This window comes from Caretta caretta, chromosome 4, assembly GCF_965140235.1.
Source record: "Caretta caretta isolate rCarCar2 chromosome 4, rCarCar1.hap1, whole genome shotgun sequence".
NCBI classification, from domain to species: domain Eukaryota; kingdom Metazoa; phylum Chordata; order Testudines; family Cheloniidae; genus Caretta; species Caretta caretta.
The window spans coordinates 153,418,248-153,441,479 of record NC_134209.1 but is presented as its reverse complement, the minus strand read 5'-3'; the positions used below and the strand labels follow the sequence as shown (position 1 = coordinate 153,441,479).

The following is a 23,232-nucleotide window of genomic DNA, read 5'->3' as shown; positions in this document are numbered from 1 at the left end:
TCCCAGAGCCATGGGTTAGTCCGTTCCTCGCCCCAGAGCCATGGGTCAGTCCGTTCCCCGCCTCCCCTCCCCAGAGCCATGGGTCAGTCCGTTCGCTGCCCCCCCTCCCAGAGCCATGGGTCAGTCCGCTCCCCGCCCCAGAGCCATGGGTCAGTCCGTTCCCCGCCCCCCCTCCCCAGAGCCATGGGTCAGTCCGCTCCGTGCCCCCCCTCCCATAGACATGGGTCAGTCCGTTCCCCGCCCCCCCTCCCCAGAGCCATGGGTCAGTCCGCTCCGTGCCCCCCCTCCCAGAGACATGGGTCAGTCCGTTCCCTGTCCCCCCCTCCCCAGAGCCATGGGTCAGTCCGCTCCCCGCCCAGGCCCCTGCTGGCGGGGTGGGGCGTTGCGGGGCGCGGCTGGGGGCGGGGCCAGCCTGGGCTCGTGGCCGCTCGCGCGCTGCGGCCGCGAGGCTGGTGGGAGCTGGCTGGGTTCCCCGCCCCCGTGTGCGTCACTTCCGCAAGGGGCGGGCGGGCGCGCGCGAAGCAGCGGGGCCCAGCGCAGCGTCGGGGTCCGGGTCCGGGTCGGGAGCGCGCCCGGCTCGCAGCTGCCGCCTGCGGCCATGTCGGGCTCGGTCAGCCCCGCCCGCGGCTCGGTCAGCCCCGCCCTGGCAAGTACCGGGCCCCGCCCCTCCCCCCGCCGCCCCGGTCCCCCCCCGCGCGAGCCCCCCCCGGCCCCGCCCCGCGCCAGTCCCTTCTGGCCGCCCCCGCCCCTCCCCCGCGGCTCCGTTTCCCGCCCCCACCGCCTCCCGGGCCTCTCCTGCCCCGGCCCCATGCGGCGGGGGGCGCTGCGGGGCGCCCAGGGGTTGCGGGGCGCCCGGGGGCTGCGGGGCGGGGGGCGCTCCGGGGGGCTCCGGGGCGGGCGGGGGGTTGCGGGGCGCCCGGGGGCTCCGGGGCGGGCGGGGGGTTGCGGGGCGCCCGGGGGCTCCGGGGCGGGCGGGGGGTTGCGGGGCGCCCGGGGGCTGCGGGCGGGGGCCGGGGCCGGGGGCATTGTTGGGGTCGGGGTTGCCCAGTCCTGTCCGGCCCCGGCCCCGGCCCCATTCTCCCTTTTCTCTCCCAGCGGCGAGCTCAGCCGTTCACAGGCCCCCAGGCTCTGGGGTCCGCGGGGCCCGGGGGCCAGGAGCGTGGCCTGTCCGAGGGACTCTGCCCCCTGCCTGGGGTGCTGCAGGCGGGCGCTACGCCCAGAGTGAGCTTGGGGAGGAGACTTGTCCCGGAGCTGTCTGGACGCTGCGGGGGGAAGGGGGAATAGGGCAGCCCCTCAAGTACCCTCCAGCCTGCAGGCCGGGACGCCAGGCTGCCCCCGGCGTGGGATGGCATTTGGGGCTGGGCCGTGGCTCTTCCACTTCCCCTGGAGCTGTGCGAATGCACGCCACCCCGCCCCCAGCCAGCGGCTCGCTGGAGCGCCCCGGCCGGGTAGGCCGGGGCTGGAGTAGGGGGTGTGAATATGAACGGAAAGGAAGCGATCTGTGGGGCAGCTCCTAGCTCCTCCGCCTCTCCCACCGGGGCTCTGTGGGGCTGCTCGGGAGTCCATGGGGCGTCTCTGAGCCCTCCATGCCCTTGCAGGCCCCGTGCCAGGCAGGCTCAGAGGACGAGGCTCTGGAGGAGGAGCTGATGGATGGCAACGGGTCCCGCCCCTGGACCCCGCAGGAGAAGGCCCTGCACGAAGCTCGGCTCAAGGCCAAGGCCAAGCGGCGCCTGCGGCGCACCTCATCCCGGGACTCCACCCGGGAGCCGGCACCCGAGGGGGGGGAGCCCAGCCCTGACCCCAGCAGCCCCAAGGGCAAGACCAACGACAGGAAGTCACGCATGGGCAAGGGCCGTGGGCTCCCCAAGAAAGGTGAGATACAGCTGCCCGGTACCGCGCCCCCCAGCTCCTACTGCTGCCATGGGGCACACCCCTGCCTCACAGTGCAGGCTCCCTGATCCCCCCTGCTACCCCGCCCTGCATCCCCCTGGCCCCTCCTGCTGCCTTGGGGCACAAGCCTGCCCCATGGTGCAGCCTGTGGCCCCCCTGGCTGTCACATAGTGCACACACCCTGCAGCTCCTCCTGCTGCTGCTGCCATAGGGCATCGCCACAGTGCAGCCCCTGCTCCTTCCCACTGCCCCAAAGACACAGGGATCCTCCCCTTTACCTCTCTCAATCCCCATGCAGGCCCCTGCTCTTCCTTTGCTGGGTGGGAGCCACTCCTGCCACATGCTGTGGGTTTGCTGGGCCCCACTGAACTCACTACACTTGTGACACAGTCATGCCCGGGCTGGGAGCCTGTGGTGAACCACTGCTGCTCTGATGCTGAGCTTTTCCCTGGGCAGGGGGGCGCTGAGCAGTGCTACCCTTGCCCAGAGCCCCCTGGTCCCTTTTCTCTCGTGGGCAGAGCTGAGCTGGTGCCTGGCTGGGATGCTGTGGCCCAGGGGGGTGCCTGACCCAGTGTGTCTCCTGCAGGTGGTGCTGGGGGCAAGGGTGTGTGGGGTGCACCTGGCCTGGTGTACGGGTACCAGGAGCCTGACGCTCGGGACCCCAACTACGACGAGTCATCTCAGGTATGTTCTTAAGGGCAGTGTGGCAGAGTCCCGGGCCTCTTCCTCCCTCCGCCTGGAGCCCAGGGTCACAGAACTCAGGCTGTAGAAAGTAGAACCCCAGTACCCATCCACCCGGGCACTCCTGCCCCTGGCCTGTGTACCTGCCCCCACTCAGCCATGCCAGCCACTCTCTCTGTCCCCTCTCCATGCCTCATGGACTGGTGCTTGTGTGGGTGGGGCCTGTCCAAGTGTGGGTGCCGTTGGCCATGAGCCCCTCTGCCCCTCTTTGCAGGGCGACACGGTCTATGCCACGGTGACGCCGGAGCTCGAGGAGGGGGAGCTGGAGAAGAACGTGCATCCCATGGTGCTGGAGTACTTTGAGCATGGGGACACCCTCGAGGTGATGGTGAGTCTGGGGAGTCCCTCTGCCCCCCCTTCCCCCGCAGGCTTTTGGGCTGGGAGGGTTTCAGGGGCCACCTCCATGTGGCTAGGCCCGGGAGCCCCTGCAATGCTAGGGGAGGGCGCTGGATGGGGGGCTGGCTGACGCGCTGTGCTGGGTGCAGGAACTGCTGAAGGAGCTGAACCTGGGCACCAGGAAGCACGCCGTCCCCTCGCTGGCCGTGGCACTGGCGCTGGAGGGCAAGGCCAGCCACCGGGAGCTGACCTCCCGTCTGCTCTCTGACCTCGTGGGCAAGGTCATGACCTCGGAGGATATCGCCAGGGCCTTTGACAAGATGCTCAAGGACCTGCCTGACCTCATCCTGGACACTCCTGAGGCTCCACAGGTGGGGGTGGGACAGGAATGGCAAGGGGGGGCAGGAGCTGGCTGCGGGGGTTGGGAATGCCTAGGGTGGGAGCTGGCTAGGGTGGGGGCGGGACTGGGAATGCCTGGGGGGGCATGGGAAGGGGTGGGAGCTGGTTGGGGGCAGGACTGGGAATGCCCTTGGGAGGGTGGGGAAAGGACCGGGAATGCCCTGGGGAGGCTGGGGGGTATGGGAAGGGGTGGGAGCTGGTTGCGGGTGGGGCTGGGAATGCCATGGTGGTCAGGAGCTGGCAGGGACTGACCCCCAGCAAGCTGAGGGGGCGCTGGAGTTGGGTGGGGGCTCTAGGGCCTGGCCTTGCCAGGCGGAGAGGGTGCTGTGTCAGGTCCCTGGGTGGCATCTGCCCCCTGACCCCACACTCGCCTCTCTGCAGATGCTGGGCCAGTTCATTGCCCGTGCCGTGGCTGACCATGCGCTGCCCCTGGACTTCCTGGACCGCTACAAGGGGCGTGTGGACTGCGAGCATGCCCGGTAAGAGTCCCCTTCCCCCCCACCCCACCCACCCTCGGTCAGAGCGCCCCTGCCCTGGCACCAGCCTGGTCTGCTCTGCCTCCAGCCGGCAGCTGGTATCATCTCTGGGGAGAGCCCCCTGCCCCTCACCTGTCTCCTCCTTGCAGGGCTGCCCTGGACCGTGCCGCAGTTCTGCTCCGGATCAAGCGGGACGTGAACCGATTGGACAATGTGTGGGGAGTGGGGGGCGGCCAGAGGCCCGTGAAGCATCTCATCAGAGAGGTGAGCTCCTTGCTCCCCTCACCGGCTGGCTTGGCCCCAGGGCTGTGCGGGGCCTGGGCGGGCACCTGCCCGTCCCTGTGCTGAGCCCTTGGTGCCTCTCCCTGCAGATGAGCCTGCTGCTGCACGAGTACCTGCTGTCTGGGGAGGTGTCAGAGGCAGAGCACTGCCTGCGGGAGCTGGAGGTCCCTCACTTCCATCACGAGCTGGTCTATGAGGTAGGGTGCAGGCTTGGCCTGGGGGGGCCTGTCCCTGGGGTGTCTGTTGGGGGCTGTGCTGTGATCGCCAGCCTGGGGGGGCAGTCCCTGTGGCACCCGTGGTGGCTGCTGCGGCCTGGCCGTGGGAGCTGTGCTCGCTACCTGGATCCTGGCGGGTGTCCCTGATGCCGGCAGTACCTGGTGCTGACGCCCCCTCCCCCACCCCCGCAGGCTGTCGTGATGGTGCTGGAGTCCACAGGCGAGACTCCCGTCGTCATGATGGTAAAACTGCTCAAGGTGCTGTGGGAGACCGGCCTGGTGACCCTGGACCAGATGAACCGGGTGAGTGCCAGAGCTGGGACAGGAGCTGGGGCAAGGAGCTGGGCTGGTGCCATGCATAGGGAGGGGAGCCAGCCGTGAAGTCTGGGCAGACTGGCCAGCTGCAGCAGAGGGTGAGGAGGGCCTGGGCCGGGGACCTTTGTGGGGGCACATTCAGCCTCTAGGATTGACGGCAGCACAGGCTGCCGCTCCTAGCCCAGGGAGCGAGGTCTCCACGGGGCATCGTGGCCCCGCCCTGCTCTGCCCCAGCATCTCTGGCTCTGATCCCAGTTCGCCTGATCCCCAGGGCTTTCAGCGAGTCTATGACGAGCTCGGAGACATCAGCCTGGATGTGCCCCTCGCTCACCGTATCCTGGAGCGGCTGGTGGATCTCTGCTTCGAGGAGGGAGTCATCACCAAGCAGCTGAGAGACACTTGCCCGGCTAGGTACCTGCAGCATGGGGGTCAGGATTGAGGAGCGCTGGTAGAACTGTAGGGGAGCCCAGGGCTGGGATAGAAGGAACCTGTGGGTTGGAGGTGGGGGGAAGCCCGGTGCTGGGATAGCTGCGGATCAGGAATGAGGGGCGCTAACAGAGCTGTTGGAGAGGGGGTGGGGGGTGAAGAGCCCAGGGCTGGGGTAGCAGGGGCTGCAGGTTGGGATTGAAGGGTACTGGCAGAGCTGTGTGTGTGGAAAGCCCAGGGCTGGGCTGGGCTGTATGGGGCCTGGCTCACTGACGTTCATGTCTTTCCTCTCTCCAAGGGGCCGGAAGCGATTTGTGAGCGAGGGTGACGGGGGGCAGATCAAGCAGTAACGGACCGTCTCGTCCCCCCCAGCCCAACAGTCCCCTGGAGGTGATTGATATCCCCCAGCCCTGGAGCTCGTCCTTGTCTGTCTCCAGCTGGGAACAGCACCAGGGAACCACCCCGCGCCAGCTCCCAGAGGGGGCAGTGCAGAGGCTGTGATGGATCTTGGGGGGGGGAGGGAAGTAAGGTGGGGTCAAGGAGCAGGGAGGGTCTGGTGGGCTGATCTCCCAGCTGGGACTATGCTGGAGGTGGAATGCGGGGCTAGGCACAGCTGCAGGACTCTCGCCCCCTCCACTTCCCTGCAGCCCCAGCTGGGAGATGCCCCTCCCTAGCCTAGTGGGGCTGCGTGTCTTAACAACCATCCTGTGTCTGTGCCCCCCCAAGCTTGGCTCCCCTTGGCTCCATGCAGTGGGGTTAGCAGTGGGCACCCCCCTCACCAGCCTCCTATGCTGGCTAGTTCAGGAAAGGGCCTGGTGCTTACTCTACCCTGGGGGCTTTGGGATTCCTTCCTTCCCCACAGTGGAGTCACTGAGGTCACCCAGTGTGTCAGTCCAGCTGGGGGGCCCTGGTGGCACAGGTCTGACTGTAACGCCAGCTGCAGCGTGCTCCCTGGCGCCCCCCCTTTCCACATCAGGGCATGGCAGGGAGCCCAGGGCTTGGCCTGCAGAATGGGCTGGGTAAGACCAGCCTGTCTTAGGGGAAAGCAGCGTGTCCTTACTCTGCCCCGGGGGACGGAGTTGGAGGCTTGCCAGAGACATGCCCAGGCCTCTGCCTTGTGCTGGGCACCCAGCCACACAGGACAAGCTGCTTCCTTGCATCTTATGCCAAGGGCCAGGAACAATCTTCAGAGCAAAGGATTCTGGGTCACACCAATCAGCTTGCCTCATGGGCAGTGACACAGGTAAGGGGGCCACACCCTCCTCCCCACATCTCAGCTCTGCTCCTCTTCTAAGCAGAGATCCACCCGGGGACCCACATAAGGACTGCCCCAGAGGCCAGCCTCAGCTCTGCCCCTAAGGTAATCAGCTGGGCATTACCCACAATCCACTGCCCTGTACTTACTTTACTACCCTTCAGTGACTCATCACAGTGCACCAACCACCGGTAGGGGCTGCATGCAGAAGCACCGGGCGTGAGAGCTGGAGTGAGGGGTTCTGCCTGGCCTAAGGGAGCCCAGTTGACGAAGGGCAGGTATTTGAACGGTGTGGAGCTGGGGAGCCTGTAGGACTAGGGTGGCTGGGGGTATCTCAGGGAGGTGATGGGCTTGGCCTCATCTCCCAGGGCAGGGGCCTTAAACCCCAGCGCTTGAGCAAGGTGGGACCTGTGGGGCCACTCCAGCTGTGCCTTCCAGCACCCTGACGAGGCTGTTGTCCCCTGGTAGGCCCCACTGTTGGGCTGGGGAGCAGCAGGGAGGCAGCAGCTGGGTGCTGAGGTGCCCCAGCAGTGGATGGCCCTCCCTGGCTTGAGCAGGGGAAAGGGGCAGCGCTGAGGCATAAACAGAATAAAGATGTGTCCAGAGGAACTGCTGGTCCAGACTGGGTTTGTCCTCCACTCTGGGTGCCATGGGGGGAGGAGCTTGATCCTAATGTATGTAGGGGGGAGCTTGATGGCCCGCAGCTAGGGGGGCAGCCCCAAGGCCGGGGCTCAGCTAGCGTGTCCCAGCTTTTGCGGAGGCTCTGGGCATGAGGGTTGACACCTGAGAGCTGCAGGCAACAGGGCCTGAGTCAAGGCCCAGGGCACCCTGTGTTCCAGCAGGATCTGAAAGGGACCCTGGTGCTCCCTGGGCCTGAGCCCCCCGGGCCGGCCCCCCCCTCACACCCCGGACCTGAGCCCCCGAGAGCCCCATTGGCCACCCCCAGCCTGAGCCCCCCCTGGGCCGGCCCAGCCCGAGCCCCCGAGAGCCCCATTGGTCGCCCCCAGCCTGAGCCCCCCCGGGCCAGCCCGAGCCCCCGAGAGCCCCATTGGCCGCCCCCCCTCCCAGCCTGAGCCCCTGGGCCAGCCCCCCTCCCACCCCTGGCCTGAGCCCCCCCCGGGCCAGCCCCCCCTCACACCCCGGACCTGAGCCCCCGAGAGCCCCATTGGCTGCCCCCAGCCTGAGCCCCCCCTGGGCCAGCCCAGCCCGAGCCCCCGAGAGCCCCATTGGCCGCCCCCCCTCCCAGCCCGAGCCCCCGAGAGCCCCATTGGTCGCCCCCCCCTCCCAGCCCGAGCCCCCCGGGCCAGCCCCCCTCAGGCTGCCGGCCCGAGCCCCCGAGAGCCCCATTGGCCGCCCCGCCTCCCAGCCTGAGCCCCCGGGCCAGCCCCCCTCTCGCCCCCGGCCCGAGCCCCCCAGCCCGACCCCCGAGAGCCCCCCTGGCCAGCCCCCCTCTCGCCCCCGGCCCGAGCCGCCGAGCCCCCCAGGCCAGCCCCCCTCCTACCCTAGCCCGAGCCCCCGAGAGCCCCATTGGCCGAGCCCCCCGGGCCAGCCCCCCTCCCACCCTAGCCCGAGCCCCCGAGAGCCCCCCGGGCCAGCCCCCCTCCCACCCTAGCCCGAGCCCCCGAGAGCCCCATTGGCCGCCCCCCCCCCCCCGGCCTGAGCGCGGGTGGGGTCTGGGCGAAGGGCTCGGCCTCTCGCTGGCCCGGCGGGGCACCGAGCTGCACCTGGCCCCGGCCCCCCTCCCCCTCCGGGGGCGGCCTGGCTGTGCCCTCTGCGCTGGGGAGCGAGCATGGACTACAGCCCCCGGCATGCAGCGCGGCAGGGCTCCCCGCCACGTGCTATTTGGGCTACGGCGGCCGCTGCGCGCTGGGAGCTGTGGTGTCTCTCCGGGCTCCGCGCGGGGCATGCCGGGAGATGCGGTGACGGGGCCTTCAGAGGACGGTGACGTTCAAGTGCCGCGCGAGCGAGTGCCGTCAGCGAGCGTCGCTGGGGGCGTCATCGCGGGGGCGGGGCCCGGCGAGCTCGGGCTGGGAGGCGGGGCCCAGCGGCTGGCGTGGCGGGAGCTGACAGGCTCGGGGGCGGGGCCTGGGGAATCTGGTTCGGCGGGCTTGGGGGCGGTGCCCAGCAGCGTGGCGTGGCGGCAGTGGGCGGGGCCGGGGCCGAGCGGGGGCGGGGCTGGGGCGGGGCTTGGCGGCCTGGCGGAGTCACTCGGTGGCGTGGCGGGAGCTGACAGGGGCAGGGGCGGGGCCTGGGGAATCTGGTTCGGCGGGCTTGGGGGCGGGGCCCAGCAGTGTGGCGGTAGGGGGCGGGGCCAGGAGAGCGGGAGGGGCGGGGCTTGGCGGAGGCCCCCGGGGGCGGGGCGGGGCCAGTCGGGGGCGGGGCTTGGCGGCGCCGCTCGGTCGGTGGCTGGCGCGGCGGGGGCATGGCCCGGGAGCGCAGGCGGCGCGGCGCGGCGGCCGGGCGCGGCCCGGAGAAGGGCGGGCGCGGCCCGCAGGCGGCGCGGCGGGAGCGCGGGGCCCCGGTGGGGCCGGCCCGGGCCTGCGCGCTGCTGGCGCTGCTGGGGCTGGCGCTCGGCGCCGCCGGCCTGGCCTACGGGCTCTACGGGCGCTGGCGGCTGGGCCGCCGCGTGGTCACCCCGCACCCGGCGCCGCGCGTCCTGCCCGCCGGCAGCAGCGGCCCCCGCGCCGCGCCCGAGCGCTTCTGGGGCTCCTACCGCCCGCACGTCTACTTCGGCATGCGGCCCCGCAGCCCGCGGCCGCCCGTGGCAGGTAGGGGCCGGGCCGGGGCTCCCCGCGGGGCGCGGCGGCCCCTGCCCGGTCTCAGCCTCCCCCTCTCTCCCCTAGGCCTCATGTGGCTGCGGCAGGCGGCGGAGGCCCGGCTGCGCCACACGTGCGAGCAGAGCGACGGGCTGCCCGGCTACGGCTGGCTGCTGCACGACGGGCTGCGCTTCGGGGCGCAGGAGATCCGCGACCGGGGCCTCACGCTGCGCACCGAGTTCGTCAAGCGGCCGGGCGGGGAGCACGGCGGGGACTGGAGCTGGCGGGTCACGGCCAGGCCGGAGGTGGGGCCGCGGGAACGAAGAGCCTTGCCCGGGTCCCCAAGCGAGTCGGTGACGGAGCTGCTGGGAATGGAACCCAGGAGTCCTGGGCTTCCCCCTCCCCCCGAGTCTCTACTGTCACCATCCGGCCACGCGTCCGCCCAGAGCTGGGAGTCCGGACCCCGGGGTGCTTCGTGCTGGCCCCTTCCCTGGTCCAGCGGAGCGATGCCTGGCCCGGGCCGTGGGGACTCCCTGCTTTCAGCCCCGTGTTTTCCCGATTGATTGGCGCACCGGGCCCCTTGTGTTTTGTGGCGGTTCCTCTCCTGCCCGGTCGCCGCCCCCGGAGAGCGTGGAGGGTTCCTACTGTGGGTGGCTTCTCGTGCTTGCCTGTGGCTGCGTCTGCAGGGGCTGAGCGATGCGCAGCGTCCGTCTCCCTCTCCCTCTTTGCAGAGTGCGGGCGAGCAGAGCCCCCTCCTCTCCCTGCTCTTCTACGTGGCCACAGACGGGCAGGGGACGCTGCAGCCGCACGTGGAGAACACGCGGTTGGTGTCCGTGACCGGGACGTCGGAGGAACTCGGCCGTTTCAACATCACCTTCCACAAGCCCACCACAGAGACTGGGGAAGCCCTCAGATATGCCAGGTATCTTGGGGGGGCTCAGAGCCGGGCGGGAAGCTCCGGGCTGCTTGGGGACCAGACTTTCCTAGGCGCGGGCGCTGTGGGGAGCAGGGCACCAGCTCCGACGGGGGGGGCGTTCCTGGCTGGCCCTGGCCCTGGCCCTGACCCATCCTCTCCTGCAGCTATAACCACCTGGAGGCCAGGAGCCCCGGGCTGCACCGCCTGACAGACGTGGTGAAGAGCAGCCTGAGCAACCGCTTTGTTTACGCGGCGCCCGGCGAGGCCAAGCGCCGCTACTTCGCCGTGGACACGGACCGGGCGCTGCCAGGGGAGCCGGGGCAGGCTCCCCACAGCCACCTGCTGCTGCACCAGGTGACGCTGCCGCTGCCCTGCCGCGTGGAGGTGACCTTCGAGTCCGGCAGCTTTGCCGAGCGCCCCGGCTCGCTGGTGGGGGCGGCGCTGAGCCAGGAGCTGGCTGGGCACGTGGCCGCCTTCGAGCAGCGCTTCGAGGAGACCTTCTCCCTGGCCCGCAAGGGCTTCCCGCCCCAGCAGCGGCGCTTTGCCCAGGCTGCCCTCAGCAACATGCTGGGGGGGATGGGCTACTTCCACGGGAGCTCCGTCGTGCAGTCCGCGCACAGCCAGCACCCGCTGCCCTACCCTGAGGGCCCCCTCTTCACCGCCGTGCCCTCCCGCTCCTTCTTCCCCCGCGGCTTCCTCTGGGACGAGGGCTTCCACCAGCTGCTGCTGGCGCGCTGGGACCCGGCCCTGAGCCGCGAGGTCATCGCCCACTGGCTGGACCTGATGAACGCGGAGGGCTGGATCCCGCGGGAGCAGATCCTGGACGACGAGGCGCGCGCCAAGGTGCCCCCCGAGTTCATCCTGCAGCACAGCGAGGCCGCCAACCCGCCCACCCTCTTCCTGGCGCTGCAGCAGCTGCTGAGGGAGCCGGGCCAGGGCCCTGCCGAGCTCTCCTACCTGCGGAGCCTCTTCCCCCGCCTGCGCACGTGGTACGAGTGGTACAACACCACGCAGGCAGGGCCGCTGCCCTACACCTTCCGCTGGCGGGGCCGGGACCAGGACACCGACCTCTTCCTCAACCCCAAGACGCTGACCTCGGGGCTGGACGACTACCCTCGCGCCTCGCACCCCTCGCCGGCCGAGCGCCACCTGGACCTGCGCTGCTGGATGGCCCTGGCCTCGGGAGTCATGGCCCAGGTGGCCGAGCGGCTGGGCGAGCCGGCGGCCGAGTACCGGCGCATGGAGCAGGCGCTGAGGGACAACGCCCTGCTGGAGCAGCAGCACTGGGCCGCGCAGCTGGGCATGTTCGCCGACTACGGCAACCACAGCCAGGCCGTGGGGCTGGAGCGCGAGAAGGTGGCGCTGGGGCCTGGGCAGGCCCGCCACCAGGTCCCGACCCCACGGCTGGTGCGGGTGGTCCGCAAGCCCCCCCAGTTGCAGTTCGTGGGGGCCCTGGGCTACGTCAGCCTCTTCCCCTTCCTGCTGCAGCTGCTGCGGCCCGACTCGCCTCGCCTGGGCAGCATCCTGGGGGACATGCGCAGCGACCAGAAGCTCTGGACCCCCTACGGCCTCCGCTCGCTTGCCCGCACCAGCCCCCTCTACATGAAACACAACACGGAGCACGACCCCCCCTACTGGAGGGGGCCCATCTGGATCAACATGAACTACCTGGCCCTGCGGGCGCTGCACCATTACGCCAGCCTGGAGGGGCCCTACCAGCAGCAGGCAGCTGCGCTCTACCAAGAGCTGCGCGCCAACCTCATTGCCAACCTGCACCGCCAGTACCGGGAGAGCGGCTACCTGTGGGAGCAGTACAGCGACAGCACGGGCAAGGGCCAGGGCTGCTACCCCTTCACAGGCTGGTCTGCCCTGGTGGTGCTCGTGATGGCCGAGGAGTATTAGGGGCCAGGCTGGGAGGGGGGTTCCAGCTACCAGCAGGAGGGCAAAGGCAGCCGCCTCTGGGCTGAGCACTAGCCTGTGGCGTCGGGGGGTGCCCAGGGCTGCCGGCTGTGAGTGGGGCGCTGGGTTTGCTGCATTACTGGGTTACCACACGCTGCCCTGGCCTTTGCCCCTGCTAGTCTTTCTCAGGTGTTTTAATACGAATGTTCAAGGCTGGAGGGGTGAGGGATCTCTGCACCTTCCTGCCCACTCCTGGCTGGAGGGGTGAGGGGTCTTTTTTTTTTTGTTTTTTAAAAAAGAATAAAGCTGAGTAGCTTTACCCTCTTCTGGCTGCTGCCATCTTTGGGAATCAGCAGCTGGGGGTGGGGTGGACACAGCCAGCCATGGGGCGCTCGGGGGAGGGGGCAGGTCACACAGGGCGGCTTGCGGGGCTAGAAGGGGGAAAGGGGCCTGTCGCGTTTAGGGGCACGGCTGCCACTGTTCCTGCATCTAGGGCTACACTGGGGCCTGGCAAGCCACGTTGCCGGGAGGTCGCAAGGAGCAGAGGCCCAGAAGGGGGGGGTCTCTCTTGTGCAGCAGGGAGCCCCCATCAAAATCCTGGGGCATGTTGAAGGCCCATGGTACTGCTCCACCGCTGGTGACAGACAGCCTGGCCTGTGGGGGGAAATCCAGCAGCCTCCTTCCCACAGCTGAGAGCCCCCAGTGAGCCCTCCAGCCAGAAGAAACCACTACTCTCCTCCCCAGCGTGGGCCCCAGGGCCTGTTCTGTACCACAGCCCTGCAGCACCTGCCGCGCCCCTCCTTGGCTCGGGGGTTGTACCTTTGAACAGTCCTCCTAGCCTGGCAGGTGGGGTGGGGCCCTCCAGGCACTCGGCCCGTCTGCTGCAGCATCCCTGGCCCTGCCCTCAGCTCCTCCAGGCAGGGAGCCAGCGGAGGGTTGTTCCTCCTCAGCCTGTCACCACTACCACAACGTGTGTGCATGGGGGGGGGGGGGGGATACACACGCAAGCAGCATCAGGCCCAAGCTAAGGCAGCAGTGTCCCTTCCCCCCCACGAGAAAGCACCCCCTTGTTTTCAAGCCCTGCAGTGACTCTGCTGTCCCTGGAGCACTGGCCGCCCTGCAATGGCCCTTTCACAGTGGTAGCTGGACTCCCTCCCCATGGCTGCCCTGGCCCCACTCCCCCAGGCAGAGAGGACACCCCCACACACACACACAGCTTAGAGCCCAAGCAGCAGGGTGAGGGTTTGCCTCTCCCCCCTCCCCCTGGCAGACTCTCACAGGCTGTAATTCCACATCTCTTTAATAATGAGAACTACTTTCCCCCCGAGCACAGACCCGCAGGCTGGGAGCAGAGCTGAGTGTGGCAGGCAGCCCCCAGCCCAGGCCAGGCAGTTGCCCGCCCCCACCCCTCAAACACCAGGTTGCCCTGGGGAAGGCCTGCTAGCTGCCCCAGGCTCCCCAAGAGCAGCACTTGGGGAGGGGGAGGGGGTGCTGGCAAGAATAATCTGATTCGTGCAAGTCCACAGAAATCCAGTCCCAGTGGGAACTCTACAGGAGGGGAAGGACCCGGCCAGGGGCATGTGCCCTGGCAGGGCAGCGCTACACATGGTACCCAACAAATGACAGCAGCACGCAGAGTGAGGGACGCACATCGTCTACAGAGAGTCAGTTCGGGGGAATACGCTCTCCCCAGGGGCTCCATGCCAACAGAGTCCACACCCCAGGGAGGGGTCAGTCAGCCACATGGTGCTGGTGCCAATTGTCCCAGAGCCAGCACACAGCCCAAGCAGAGCTGGGCGTGGGGCGGGTGGGACCCCACACTGCAGAGCCAGGGGCTGCCTGCCAGGGAGGGGAAGCCCACCCAGGGTGCTGGTGAGCATGGAGCCCCAACACTCCCCATCACAATGGCTCAGGAGAGGGAAGGGCCCAGAGGCAGCTGCCCTGGCCCCAGCTCCACCCTCGCTGCCTGGCATGAGGCGGCCAGGGGCCCCAAGGAACAGGAACAGCCTCTCAGCCTCACGCAGGTCTACACACCCCACACCAGAAGGCAGGATGCCCAGGCAGCCCACCAAACAGGGTAAGGGCATGGGACAGAGACAGCCAGCAGGCAGGGGCCAGAGCAGCAGCTCAGCCGCCTCGGCCAGGAGCACAGAGGTGGGGGCTGATGGGAAGGGCCGCTCCAGCACCATGGAGGTTACGGGGAGGGGAGCTGGGGTCACAGGACAGGAAGCAGGGAGCTGCTGTCTGGGGCAGCCCTGGCCACGGGGTCAGCACCCAGCTCAGGGCTCAGACAGGCAGGGCAGGCGAGCCGGGCTCCTCACTGCCCCCATCGCTTTGGAGCCCACAGAGACTCTTGCGCTCCGAGAGCTGGGGGGACTCAGGCCCCACCTTGCTGAGCAGGTGCGTCTCCTCCTCACTGTCCTCCCCGCCCTCCTCCTCCTGGCAGCGCCCCACCTCAATACCCGAATCGCCTGTCAGGCGCCGGTGCCGGAAGTGCTCACTGCTGTCCCCCTGGGCCGCGCCCTCCTCCTCCCCCACGCACTCCTCCTCCTCCTCCTCCTCCTCGATGTCTGAGCAGCGGTGGTAGTCGGCCTCGAAGAAATCCACGCTGGAGGAGAAGAGGGTCTGCTTGGTTGGGGCCTCGCAGGGGGCCGGCTCCTCGGGCAGCTCCCAGCTGGCGCCCGTGCCCGTGCTGCTGCTGCCGCCTTCCTCGCTGGGCGTGCTGGCCTGGCTGCGCTCCGTCTCCTCCGTGATCTGCACCGACAGTGACGTGCTGCTGGGCGAGGTGAGGCAGCTCGACTCGCACGAGCAGCTGGTGAAGTTCTCCGAGCTGGGAGACAGGGTCAGGGGACTGGAGCCCAGGCGGCTATGCGGCCCGCCCAGCTGGGCCAGGATGGTGCTGTAGGGGGGAGGAGGGGTGCTGGGACGGTGAGCCACCTCCTCGTAGGCGGGCAGCTTAAAGGAAGCCAGCATCCCTGGAGGGGAGAGAGTCACCTGAGAACCCAAAGGGGGCCAGCCACAACCACGGTCCTCCCCGCAGCAACCTAGCCTGCTTCCCACCCTGTGAGCCCAGCTCACCTCCAGGCCTTGGAGCTGCCCTTCCTGTCAGCCCCCAGTTGTGTGCTCCTGGCATTGCCCCCTCTGCCCCAGACAACCTGCCCCACAGAAACTGCCCCCCCCATTGCATCTGCCCACCAGGCCACAGCCTTCCCCACCACCCTCACCCCACAAGCTACTGCTCTCATTGTGCTCCCTGGGCTGGCCGCCCCGTGGGGTCCAGCACCACGCCAGAGATTTCACACCTAAGCTGGTGAGGAAGCAGCCTCAGACCAGGGTGCTCCCCGCCCCAGTTCCTATAGCCCCCAGTGGAAGATCTGGTCCCATGCACTACTTTCCAGCAACAGCAGGGTAGGACCTAGGCTGGCTTTCCAGCTCAGGGATCTGAGAGCCCCAGCAGGGCAAGCATGGCCCTGTCTGGGTGGGGATGGCCAGCGCCACACACACAGGGCCAGACTGCCCGAGCTGAGCTCCCACCCCAGCCCAGCAATCAGCGGGAGAAGAGCAGAGGCTGTGGGCACTCACTGAGATCCATCATGGAGGTGGGGTAGTTGCAGGCACCGTGGTAGGCGATGAGGTTGATCTCACGCTGCCGCTGCTGCTGCTGCAGGCGCAGTTTGGCCCGGCGGTGCCGGTAGGCGCAGCAGCAGCTGAAGAGGATGAGAATAGTCCAAAGGAGCCAGAACCCTACAGACAGGAGAACTCTTGAGAACAACCCTCCTCCAGGAGCCACCTTCCTGTCCACAGCAGCCCCCAGCACCTCCTGCTGGGAGAGGCTGGGACTGGAGCAGCCAGGAGCTCCCCCCAATCAGTACCCCGGCTCTGCTCCCTACAGCGCCCCTTGCTGGGCCGGGCCAGGCCAGGAGCAGCCAGGAGCTCCCCACCAATCAGTGCCCCGGTCCTGCTCCCCACAGCACTCCCTGCTGGGCCAGGCCAGAGCTGGAGCAGCTGGGAGCTCCCCCCCACAGCCAGCACCCCAGCCCTGCTCTCTGCCAGAAGAGGCTGAGAGTAACTCCCATCTGGGAGGATTTAGTTGGGGATCGGTCCTGCTTTGAGCAGGGGGTTGGACTAGAACCTCCTGAGGTCCCTTCCAACCCTGAGCTTCTCCGATTCTATAAATAAGGATCCCCCAGAGGCAGGTGCTGGCCCCAACCCTTCAGCAGCCTAGTGCCGCGCCATCTCCTCCCCACTCACACCACAGCTCGTAGTAGTAGGTGCAGCATCCAGTCTCTCCGCAGCAGTGGCCAGTCTCACACACATAGGGCTGGTTCTTCACCCCTGGGCAGTATTCCCGGGCCTGCCGGGAGAGGACCTGGCATTACACTCCACAACCACCCCACCAGTCCCCTCCCCAAAGTGTGTGTTGCCCTCCCATGGCACCGTACTGGCACCCTATTAGGAGCCCAGGCCCTGTCGGGAAATCTGCAGGGGAGCCCAGGAGCCACCTACGTTGCAGGTTGGTTGGCAGCAGGCTGAACGAGCCACAGCTCAGCAGCAGGCTCAGACAGACCCTGCTGATCTCCCTGCTCAGCTGCAATGGCTGAGGGTCTCCTAGCTGCATGATGCCCGCAGCAGCGCTCCAGGACACAGGCCGGGCGTCCACGGAGCCTCTCACGCAACTACGAGCGGGGCCAGGCCAAGTCCCCCAAAGCACACAGAGGGGTCAGGCTGACGCAGGTGAACCGACCCCGCCGGTCCCTCACCCCCAACACATACATTCCTCTATGGAGCCAGCATACCACCCCAGGGCTGCAGGTCAGCACTAACCTGCTACAGCACCAGCTGCCACTGAGGGTGAAATGTCCCTATCTGGTTAAGGGGATCCCACCCATTGCAGCACCTCCTCTCTACACAAGTCTGGAGCCAGGCACTCTCCCCAGGGGGCCCCTCTCTTCACCTGCACTTGGCTCTCCAAGGTCCCCTACCGAGCCTCTCTTCAGGTCTCATCATCAACATCCCTTAAGGGTGCCCCAGCGGGCTGTCCCGTTCTCTAAGCTGGGGTCATGGCTATCTCCCTCCCTTTCCTGTAAGGAGTCTCCTCATCCGGAGCAGTCCTGAGCCTTTTCAAAGCCTCTGAGACCTTGTCTACACAGACCTGCTCAAGTTTAATTTTAGGTGTGATGTGAAACCAATACAGGCCCAGTCTCCTGAGAGAGCTGCACCATTTGGATTAAAGGTGAGATTTTAAACTGATTTCGTCCAGTCAGTGCACAGTCCTGTATGAATGGTCTATTCTGGTTTAAATCAGGCTTATTGTGGTTTGGCTTAAGTCAGTCAGAAATCAACTGACCCTAAGCAGACACCAGAGTACCACTGTAGGAGGCAGCCCAGATCCCTAAGCTGGTTTCAAACCCTAAGTGAAGCCAGTGCAGATCCCTGAAAAAGGTACAAGTCTCTACACAGATGCTCTTCGTTTGCTGTAAGAACAACTGGCTTTGATTTCGCTCCGGTCCAGTCTACACTGGGAAAGGTTTGCTGGTAAAGCTGCATGGGGGCAAACCGCGGAGGCCAGGGAACGTCTACTGGTCAAAGTGCTGGCACGGCGTAACCAGGTCCCCAGATCCCATCAGGGGCACGGCAAAGGCAGGTCTGCGCTACCCCGGGGCTTTGCCAGGACACGAGCCGTCAGCCCCCAGCAGCAGCGTCATTCTACCGGGGTCAGCCTGGCCTCGGGCCCAGCTCATGTCCCGGCCGCGTCTAGACCCAGACACGGCCCTGCCACGCTGGGGTCCCCATGTAGGCGCATAGTGTGGACGGGAGCCCCCGCCCTGCTGCGGGGGGGGGGGGAGGATCAGGCCAGAGCGGGGGGGGGGGGAATCAGGCCATGGGGAGATCAGGCTGGGGGGCGGGGAGGGGAGATCAGGCTGTAGGGGTCAGGCTGTGGGAGGGGGGAGGGTCATGGGGGGGAGAGATCAGGCCGGGGAGGGGGTCAGGCCGGGGGCGGAAAGGAGATCAGGCTGGGGGGAGGGAATCAACCTGGGGGGGGGAGAGGCCCGGGGGGGAGCGAAGAGCAGAGCAGGCTGGGGGGGGGGGGGTCAGGCCCGGGGGGGAGGGGTGTTTCTGTCACAGCCCAAAGGGCGGGGCGGAGGGGGAGGGAAGATCAGGTCGGTGGAGGGGGGAAAGGCCTGGGGGAGATCAGGTCGGGGGGGGGGTTTCTGTCGCGGCCCGGCGGAGGGGGGGGCGACGGGGGGGAGAGCAGGCTGGGGGGGGCGGCCCGGGGGGGGGTTGAGAGAGAGCAGGCTGGGGGGGGCGGCGGGGGGGAGAGCAGGCTGGGGGGGCGGCCCGGGGGGGGTGAGGGAGAGCAGGCTGGGGGGGGCGGCGGGGGGGAAAGCAGGCTGGTGGGGGCGGCCCGGGGGGGTGAGGGAGAGCAGGCTGGGGGGGGCGGCGGGGGGGAAAGCAGGCTGGGGGGGGCGGCCCGGGGGGGTGAGGGAGAGCAGGCTGGGGGGGGGCGGCGGGGGGGAGAGCAGGCTGGGGGGGGCGGCCCGGGGGGGTGAGGGAGAGCAGGCTGGGGGGGCGGCGGGGGGGAGAGCAGGGCGGCGGGGGGGAGAGCAGGCTGGGGGGGGCGGCCAGGGGGCGGCGGGGGGGAGAGCAGGGCGGCGGGGGGGAGAGCAGGCTGGGGGGGGCGGCCAGGGGGCGGCGGGGGGGAGAGCAGGGCGGCGGGGGGGAGAGCAGGCTGGGGGGGGCGGCGGGGGGGAGAGCAGGCTGGGGGGGGCGGCCAGGGGGCGGCGGGGGGGAGAGCAGGGCGGCGGGGGGGAGAGCAGGCTGGGGGGGGCGGCCAGGGGGCGGCGGGGGGCCGAGCAGGCTGGGGGGGCGGCGGGGGGGAGAGCAGGCTGGGGGGGGCGGGGCGGAGCGGAGCCGGCGGAAGCCCGCCCGGGGAGGGCCCTGGAGCCGGCCGGGCCCAGCCCCCGGTACCTGCTGCTGCTGCTGCTGCTGCCGGCCCAGCAGCGCGGCCCAGGCCCCCTCGGAGCCGCCGCCGCCCCCGGGCCGCTCCATGGCGCCGCCTACAGCCCCCCGCGGCCCCGCTCCTGCGCCGCCGCCCCGGCCCCCGCCGCCCGCCGCCGCCCCGGGCCCGGGGCCGCCGCCGCCATCCCGGCCGCCCGGCCCGTCCCCTCAGCCGCCGCCATCGCGCCGCCCCGCCCGCGCGCCGCCCTCGGCCAATCCGCTCCCGCGCGGCGGCCACCCGCCAATCGGCGCCGCTCCCCGCACCCGGCCTCCGCCAATCAGCGGCAACCCACCTGCAGCCGCCCGCCCAACAACAGGAGACAAAGAGACCGAGACCCGCCCCCGGCGATGACTGACAGGAAGCTTGGCCAATTGAGAGCGTATTCCCGCCTCTCGTAACGTGACTGCCAGCAGGTCTGGCCAAACGCAGGGCAGAGCTCGGTCTTGGGAGTGACTGACACATAAGACAACCAATGGAAGATGGACACCCGCCCTCTAGGTGGAACTTAACAAGCATCTGCCCAATGGAAGGAGAGATCCACCCCTAAATTTTTACTGATAGGGGTCGTGACCAATGGAAACCACACACTGGCAGCTAGGAACGTGACTGACAAGGGAGTCAGCCAACAGAACCACAGGGCGACCCTCTCCGGCACTAATGCCTACAGTGCGCCCTCTGCTGGCGGTTCCCGGCAGGCGGTGCAGAGGCCCGGGGCGGGGGGCGGAGCCGGGGGGGTGCACGTGCAGTGTTGGGGCCGCTGTGCAATGGGGCAGGCGGGGGTCTGGGCCGCTGTGCAATGGGGCAGGCGGGGTCTGGGGCGCCGTGCCCAGGGCAGGCGGGGTCTGGGGCGCCGTGCAATGGGGCAGGCGGGGTCTGGGGCGCCGTGCCCAGGGCAGGCGGGGTTTGGGGCGCTGTGCAATGGGGCAGGCGGGGTCTGGGGCGCCGTGCCCAGGGCAGGCGGGGGTGTGGGGCACTGTGCCCAGGGCAGGCGGGGGTGTGGGGCGCTGTGCAATGGGGCAGGCGGGGTCTGGGGCACCGTGCCCAGGGCAGGCGGGGGTGTGGGGCGCTGTGCAATGGGGCAGGCGGGGTCTGGGGCGCTGTGCAATGGGGCAGGTGGGGGTCTGGGGCGCTGTGCCCAGGGCAGGCGGGGGTCTGGGGCGCTGTGCAATGGGGCAGGCGGGGTGTGGGGCACTGTGCCCAGGGCAGGCGGGGTGTGGGGCGCTGCGCAATGGGGCAGGCGGGGGTGTGGGGCGCTGCGCAATGGGGCAGGCGGGGGTGTGGGGCGCTGCGCAATGGGGCAGGCGGGGGTGTGGGGCGCTGCGCAATGGGGCAGGCGGGGGTGTGGGGCGCTGCGCAATGGGGCAGGCGGGGGTGTGGGGCGCCGTGCCCAGGGCAGGCGGGGGTGTGGGGCGCTGTGCAATGGGGCAGGCGGGGGTCTGGGGCGCTGTGCAATGGGGCAGGCGGGGGTCTGGGGCGCTGTGCCCAGGCACTGGTGCTGCACAAGGAGTCAGGGCATGTTTCTGATTGCCCAGGCTGCTCCATGCACAGGGCAGAGCAGAGGCTGGCCAGGGCCCAGTGTCTGCGGCAGAGGGTGGGGATGTCCCTTTTGTTAGCACTTGGCCCAGTGCCCTCTGTACAGGCACTAGGCTCCTGGAAGTGGAGTCACTCACAGACGTCCCACCACTTCCAAACTAGCAGGGTCTGGCTACAGTCTAGTCCCTGTTTCCCCTTCTGGGGCCGTAGACCTCTGACCCCCTTCCCTGGGATGTGGGGCCCAGCAGGCCTCGACCCTGCACTCAGTGTCTCAGACTGCCTTGTGACACTTACAGAGGCTCTCCCCGAGTTCCCTCCAACTCAGGATGTAACAAGGCTGCCCATGGGAGCCAGCTGAGGTCACTCAATCAGGGTGAACTGCAAACAGAACAGGGCAGACAAACCCCAAAGGCTGGTGGATATTTCAATATTTAGATTTACCAAGCCAGCCCAAAACAGCCTCTGTATCACCTCCCTGGGTACTCAGACGTCCAAACAACGCAGTTCCCTTAAAGTGCCTGGCCTCAGGCCTCCATCCAGACACACATCAAATATATGATGATAAATTCTGACAATCTTACTTCGTCATATCAAAGAAAAGGTTCCCTCAATCCCAGAGGATCAGCCACACACGCAGGTCAAATGATAACTTAGATCTTACCCAAAATACATGCTTATAGCCAATTCTTATTAACTAAACTAAACTAATTATTTTTATTAAAAAAAGAAGAGAAAGAGTTGGTTGAAAGATGACTATACAGACAGACTTCAGTTCAATTTCTTGAGGTCCAGTTACATAGCAGAGGTGGTGAGTTTGTAGTTGCCAAAAGTTCTTTTCGAAATAGTCCCTAGGTTATAGTGCAATGTCCATATTCAGGGTGACTCCAGCCAGTGACTGGAGATCTCAATTCTTATGGCTCAGGGTTTCCCCTTCTTGAAACCCAGAGCAGATCTGAGATGAAGAAGGATCGTGTCCCAAAGTTTTTATACATTTCCTGCAGCCTTTTTGGCTTGAGAGAATAAGTGTAAGCTTCTGCCTCCCAACCATTCTGGCAATTAGCACAGGGTAATTTATCCCTTAAACAGTTCAGCTACAGGTTATCACAACCTTCAGAGAGACATATAGACAATGATACTATTTCACTGAAGTGTCTTCCTAAATGTTAATATTCCTTTTTTGATCTTTGAATCCAAGCTATAGCCATAGACAAGACTTGTTTGCTGACATCACAAGACCTGAGCCAACATCTACTCTTCTATCTCTAACCATGCCGGCTGCATTTCACAGCTCTATTCATTTCCATCTCTTCCTAACCAGTCTTTAAAGTTCGGCCCTGGGTCAGGTCAGTCTGTGAGTTCATTGACTCTTTCTGGCACTGTGTCACCTTTCAATGAGATATTATATTACATTCCTAACATCACAGGGGGCACCTAGTTTGACCCCGGTGCGGCCAAAGGGCAGGAAAGCAAGGCACACAGCCTCAGCAGAGGGATTTCTTAACCCAGCCACTTTACCCAGAAAACCTGGGAGTATTACAGCTCTTTGAAAACAACAGAAAGCCTGAGACATCCGTCCCTTCTTCAGAGTCACGCTAGGCAGAGTCCCTTCTGCCCTCTGGCTCATGCAAGCCCTTCTTACAAGTGGCCACAGCCGGCCAGCAGAACCCCCCTCTTAAACAGGGCCACCACCTCTGTGCCGTGTGCTCCCACGCTGAAGTTCCATCTCCCTTCTGGGCCCTTGTATGGAAAGACTGTTGTTCCATGGGGGTGGGCCAGTAGTTGAGAGTTATACAGAGTGGATGCCTCCTACCCCCATGCATTCTTCATGGGGGCTCTTACTGCTGGTCCCTCTGAGGTGTTAAATACCTTTCCCAGGCAGGGCAGCCACCTAGACTGCAACACAACAGGCTGGGCTGGTCTGAAGTAGTGCCGCCACAGTGCCAATATTTCAGCAAGGCACAGAACACTTCACAAGTTGATACAGGCATATCCCACGCTGCCCCAGCTCCTGTCTTGGGATGGTCATGGCATAGTCAGGACTGGCCCCAGAAAAGCGCTGTCTCCTGAACAGATGAGCTTTACCCTTATTGTAGATTTCAGAGCAGCAGCCGTGTTAGTCTGTATCCACAAAAAGAACAGGAGGACTCGTGGCACCTTAGAGACTAACCAATTTATTTGAGCATGAGCTTTCGTGAGCTACAGATGCATCCGATGAAGTGAGCTGTAGCTCACGAAAGCTCATGCTCAAATAAATTGGTTAGTCTCTAAGGTGCCACAAGTCCTCCTTTTCCTTATTGTAGAGAGGCCATTGTGCCAGCGGAGTAGAGTTCTCCTCCTCCCAGAGACGTAAGGGATCTCTTACCTTGAACTTGATTTGCAGTCCATGGGAAGCCAGTGCAGAGAACCAAGGACAGACCTGCTGGGCACAGTGCTGGGGAGATGCTTTGCTGTGTTCGGTAGCAGCTGGAGTTTCCTAAAGCTGGTGGCTTCACGCCCAGCGCTGCTGCTTTGCTGTAGTCCAGCTGGGAGGTGACGCAGGCTTGTCTAACCAGGCCCAGGTCACTGGCCACCAGGATGGGACGGCGTCTCCTAGCCAGCCAGAGGGGGTAGAAACCTTTACTTGTGAGTGCTGTTTTGTGAGAGTTCAGTGTCAACGAGGAATCTAGGAGCCTCCTAAACTACAGACTGAATCAACCACTTGTGGGCATGAACTTTCCACTAACGGGGACTACGCCATGGCTGCAAACTGGTCAGAGAGCTTCCCTCTGCCCTCCAGCATCACCTGCGTCTTGC

The 23,232-nt window shown here is 66.8% G+C and overlaps 3 protein-coding genes across 5 annotated transcripts; 2 read left to right on the top strand and 1 right to left on the bottom strand.

Moving 5' to 3' along the window:
- Positions 1-495: 495 nt before the first annotated feature.
- Positions 496-6,944, top strand: LOC125635192 (programmed cell death protein 4). 2 transcript variants are annotated; one of them, XM_048846555.2, is made up of 11 exons: positions 496-646; positions 1,599-1,872; positions 2,477-2,574; positions 2,846-2,959; positions 3,117-3,338; positions 3,748-3,845; positions 3,992-4,106; positions 4,214-4,321; positions 4,532-4,642; positions 4,926-5,065; positions 5,379-6,944. In XM_048846555.2, the coding sequence occupies exons 1-11, from the start codon at positions 599-601 to the stop codon at positions 5,428-5,430; spliced, it is 1,380 nt and encodes a 459-aa protein (XP_048702512.1). In that variant the 5' UTR covers positions 496-598; the 3' UTR covers positions 5,431-6,944. The 2 variants fall into 2 exon arrangements, with proteins under 2 accessions (XP_048702512.1, XP_048702513.1); XM_048846556.2 differs by lacking the exon at positions 496-646 and adding an exon at positions 1,054-1,221.
- A 1,940-nt stretch (positions 6,945-8,884) lies between these two features.
- On the top strand, positions 8,885-12,225 carry MOGS (mannosyl-oligosaccharide glucosidase). The gene is made up of 4 exons (XM_048846551.2): positions 8,885-9,103; positions 9,179-9,396; positions 9,823-10,013; positions 10,172-12,225. Exons 1-4 carry the CDS (start codon positions 9,070-9,072, stop codon positions 11,907-11,909), a joined length of 2,181 nt encoding a protein of 726 aa, XP_048702508.2. The 5' UTR covers positions 8,885-9,069; the 3' UTR covers positions 11,910-12,225.
- Positions 12,226-13,188: 963 nt separating this feature from the next.
- On the bottom strand, positions 13,189-18,982 carry WBP1 (WW domain binding protein 1). Of its 2 annotated transcripts, none has more exons than XM_048846553.2 (4): positions 18,876-18,982; positions 16,158-16,260; positions 15,489-15,650; positions 13,189-14,881 (listed from the first exon to the last, which is right to left on the bottom strand). In XM_048846553.2, the coding sequence occupies exons 1-4, from the start codon at positions 18,954-18,956 to the stop codon at positions 14,193-14,195; spliced, it is 1,035 nt and encodes a 344-aa protein (XP_048702510.2). In that variant the 5' UTR covers positions 18,957-18,982; the 3' UTR covers positions 13,189-14,192. The 2 variants fall into 2 exon arrangements, with proteins under 2 accessions (XP_048702510.2, XP_074984299.1); XM_075128198.1 differs by having other exon boundaries at positions 16,158-16,264; positions 18,877-18,981.
- Between the last annotated feature and the right edge of the window lie 4,250 nt (positions 18,983-23,232).

Bases quoted from the DNA above. Each gene is read 5' to 3' on its own strand.
- LOC125635192 (XM_048846555.2), top strand. From the start codon at position 599: ATGTCGGGCTCGGTCAGCCCCGCCCGCGGCTCGGTCAGCCCCGCCCTG. The intron at 647-1,598 runs GCAAGTACCGGG...ATGCCCTTGCAG, and splicing joins GCTCGGTCAGCCCCGCCCTG to GCCCCGTGCCAGGCAGGCTC. The intron at 2,960-3,116 runs GTGAGTCTGGGG...TGCTGGGTGCAG, and splicing joins GGGACACCCTCGAGGTGATG to GAACTGCTGAAGGAGCTGAA.
- MOGS (XM_048846551.2), top strand. From the start codon at position 9,070: ATGCGGCCCCGCAGCCCGCGGCCGCCCGTGGCAG. The intron at 9,104-9,178 runs GTAGGGGCCGGG...TCTCTCCCCTAG, and splicing joins CCCGCGGCCGCCCGTGGCAG to GCCTCATGTGGCTGCGGCAG. The intron at 10,014-10,171 runs GTATCTTGGGGG...CCTCTCCTGCAG, and splicing joins GAAGCCCTCAGATATGCCAG to CTATAACCACCTGGAGGCCA.
- WBP1 (XM_075128198.1), bottom strand. From the start codon at position 18,956: ATGGAGCGGCCCGGGGGCGGCGGCGGCTCCGAGGGGGCCTGGGCCGCG. The intron at 16,265-18,876 runs GGTACCGGGGGC...GGTCCTCTCCCG, and splicing joins CAGCAGCAGCAGCAGCAGCA to GCAGGCCCGGGAATACTGCC. The intron at 15,651-16,157 runs GTGAGTGGGGAG...TCCTGTCTGTAG, and splicing joins CTACTACTACGAGCTGTGGT to GGTTCTGGCTCCTTTGGACT.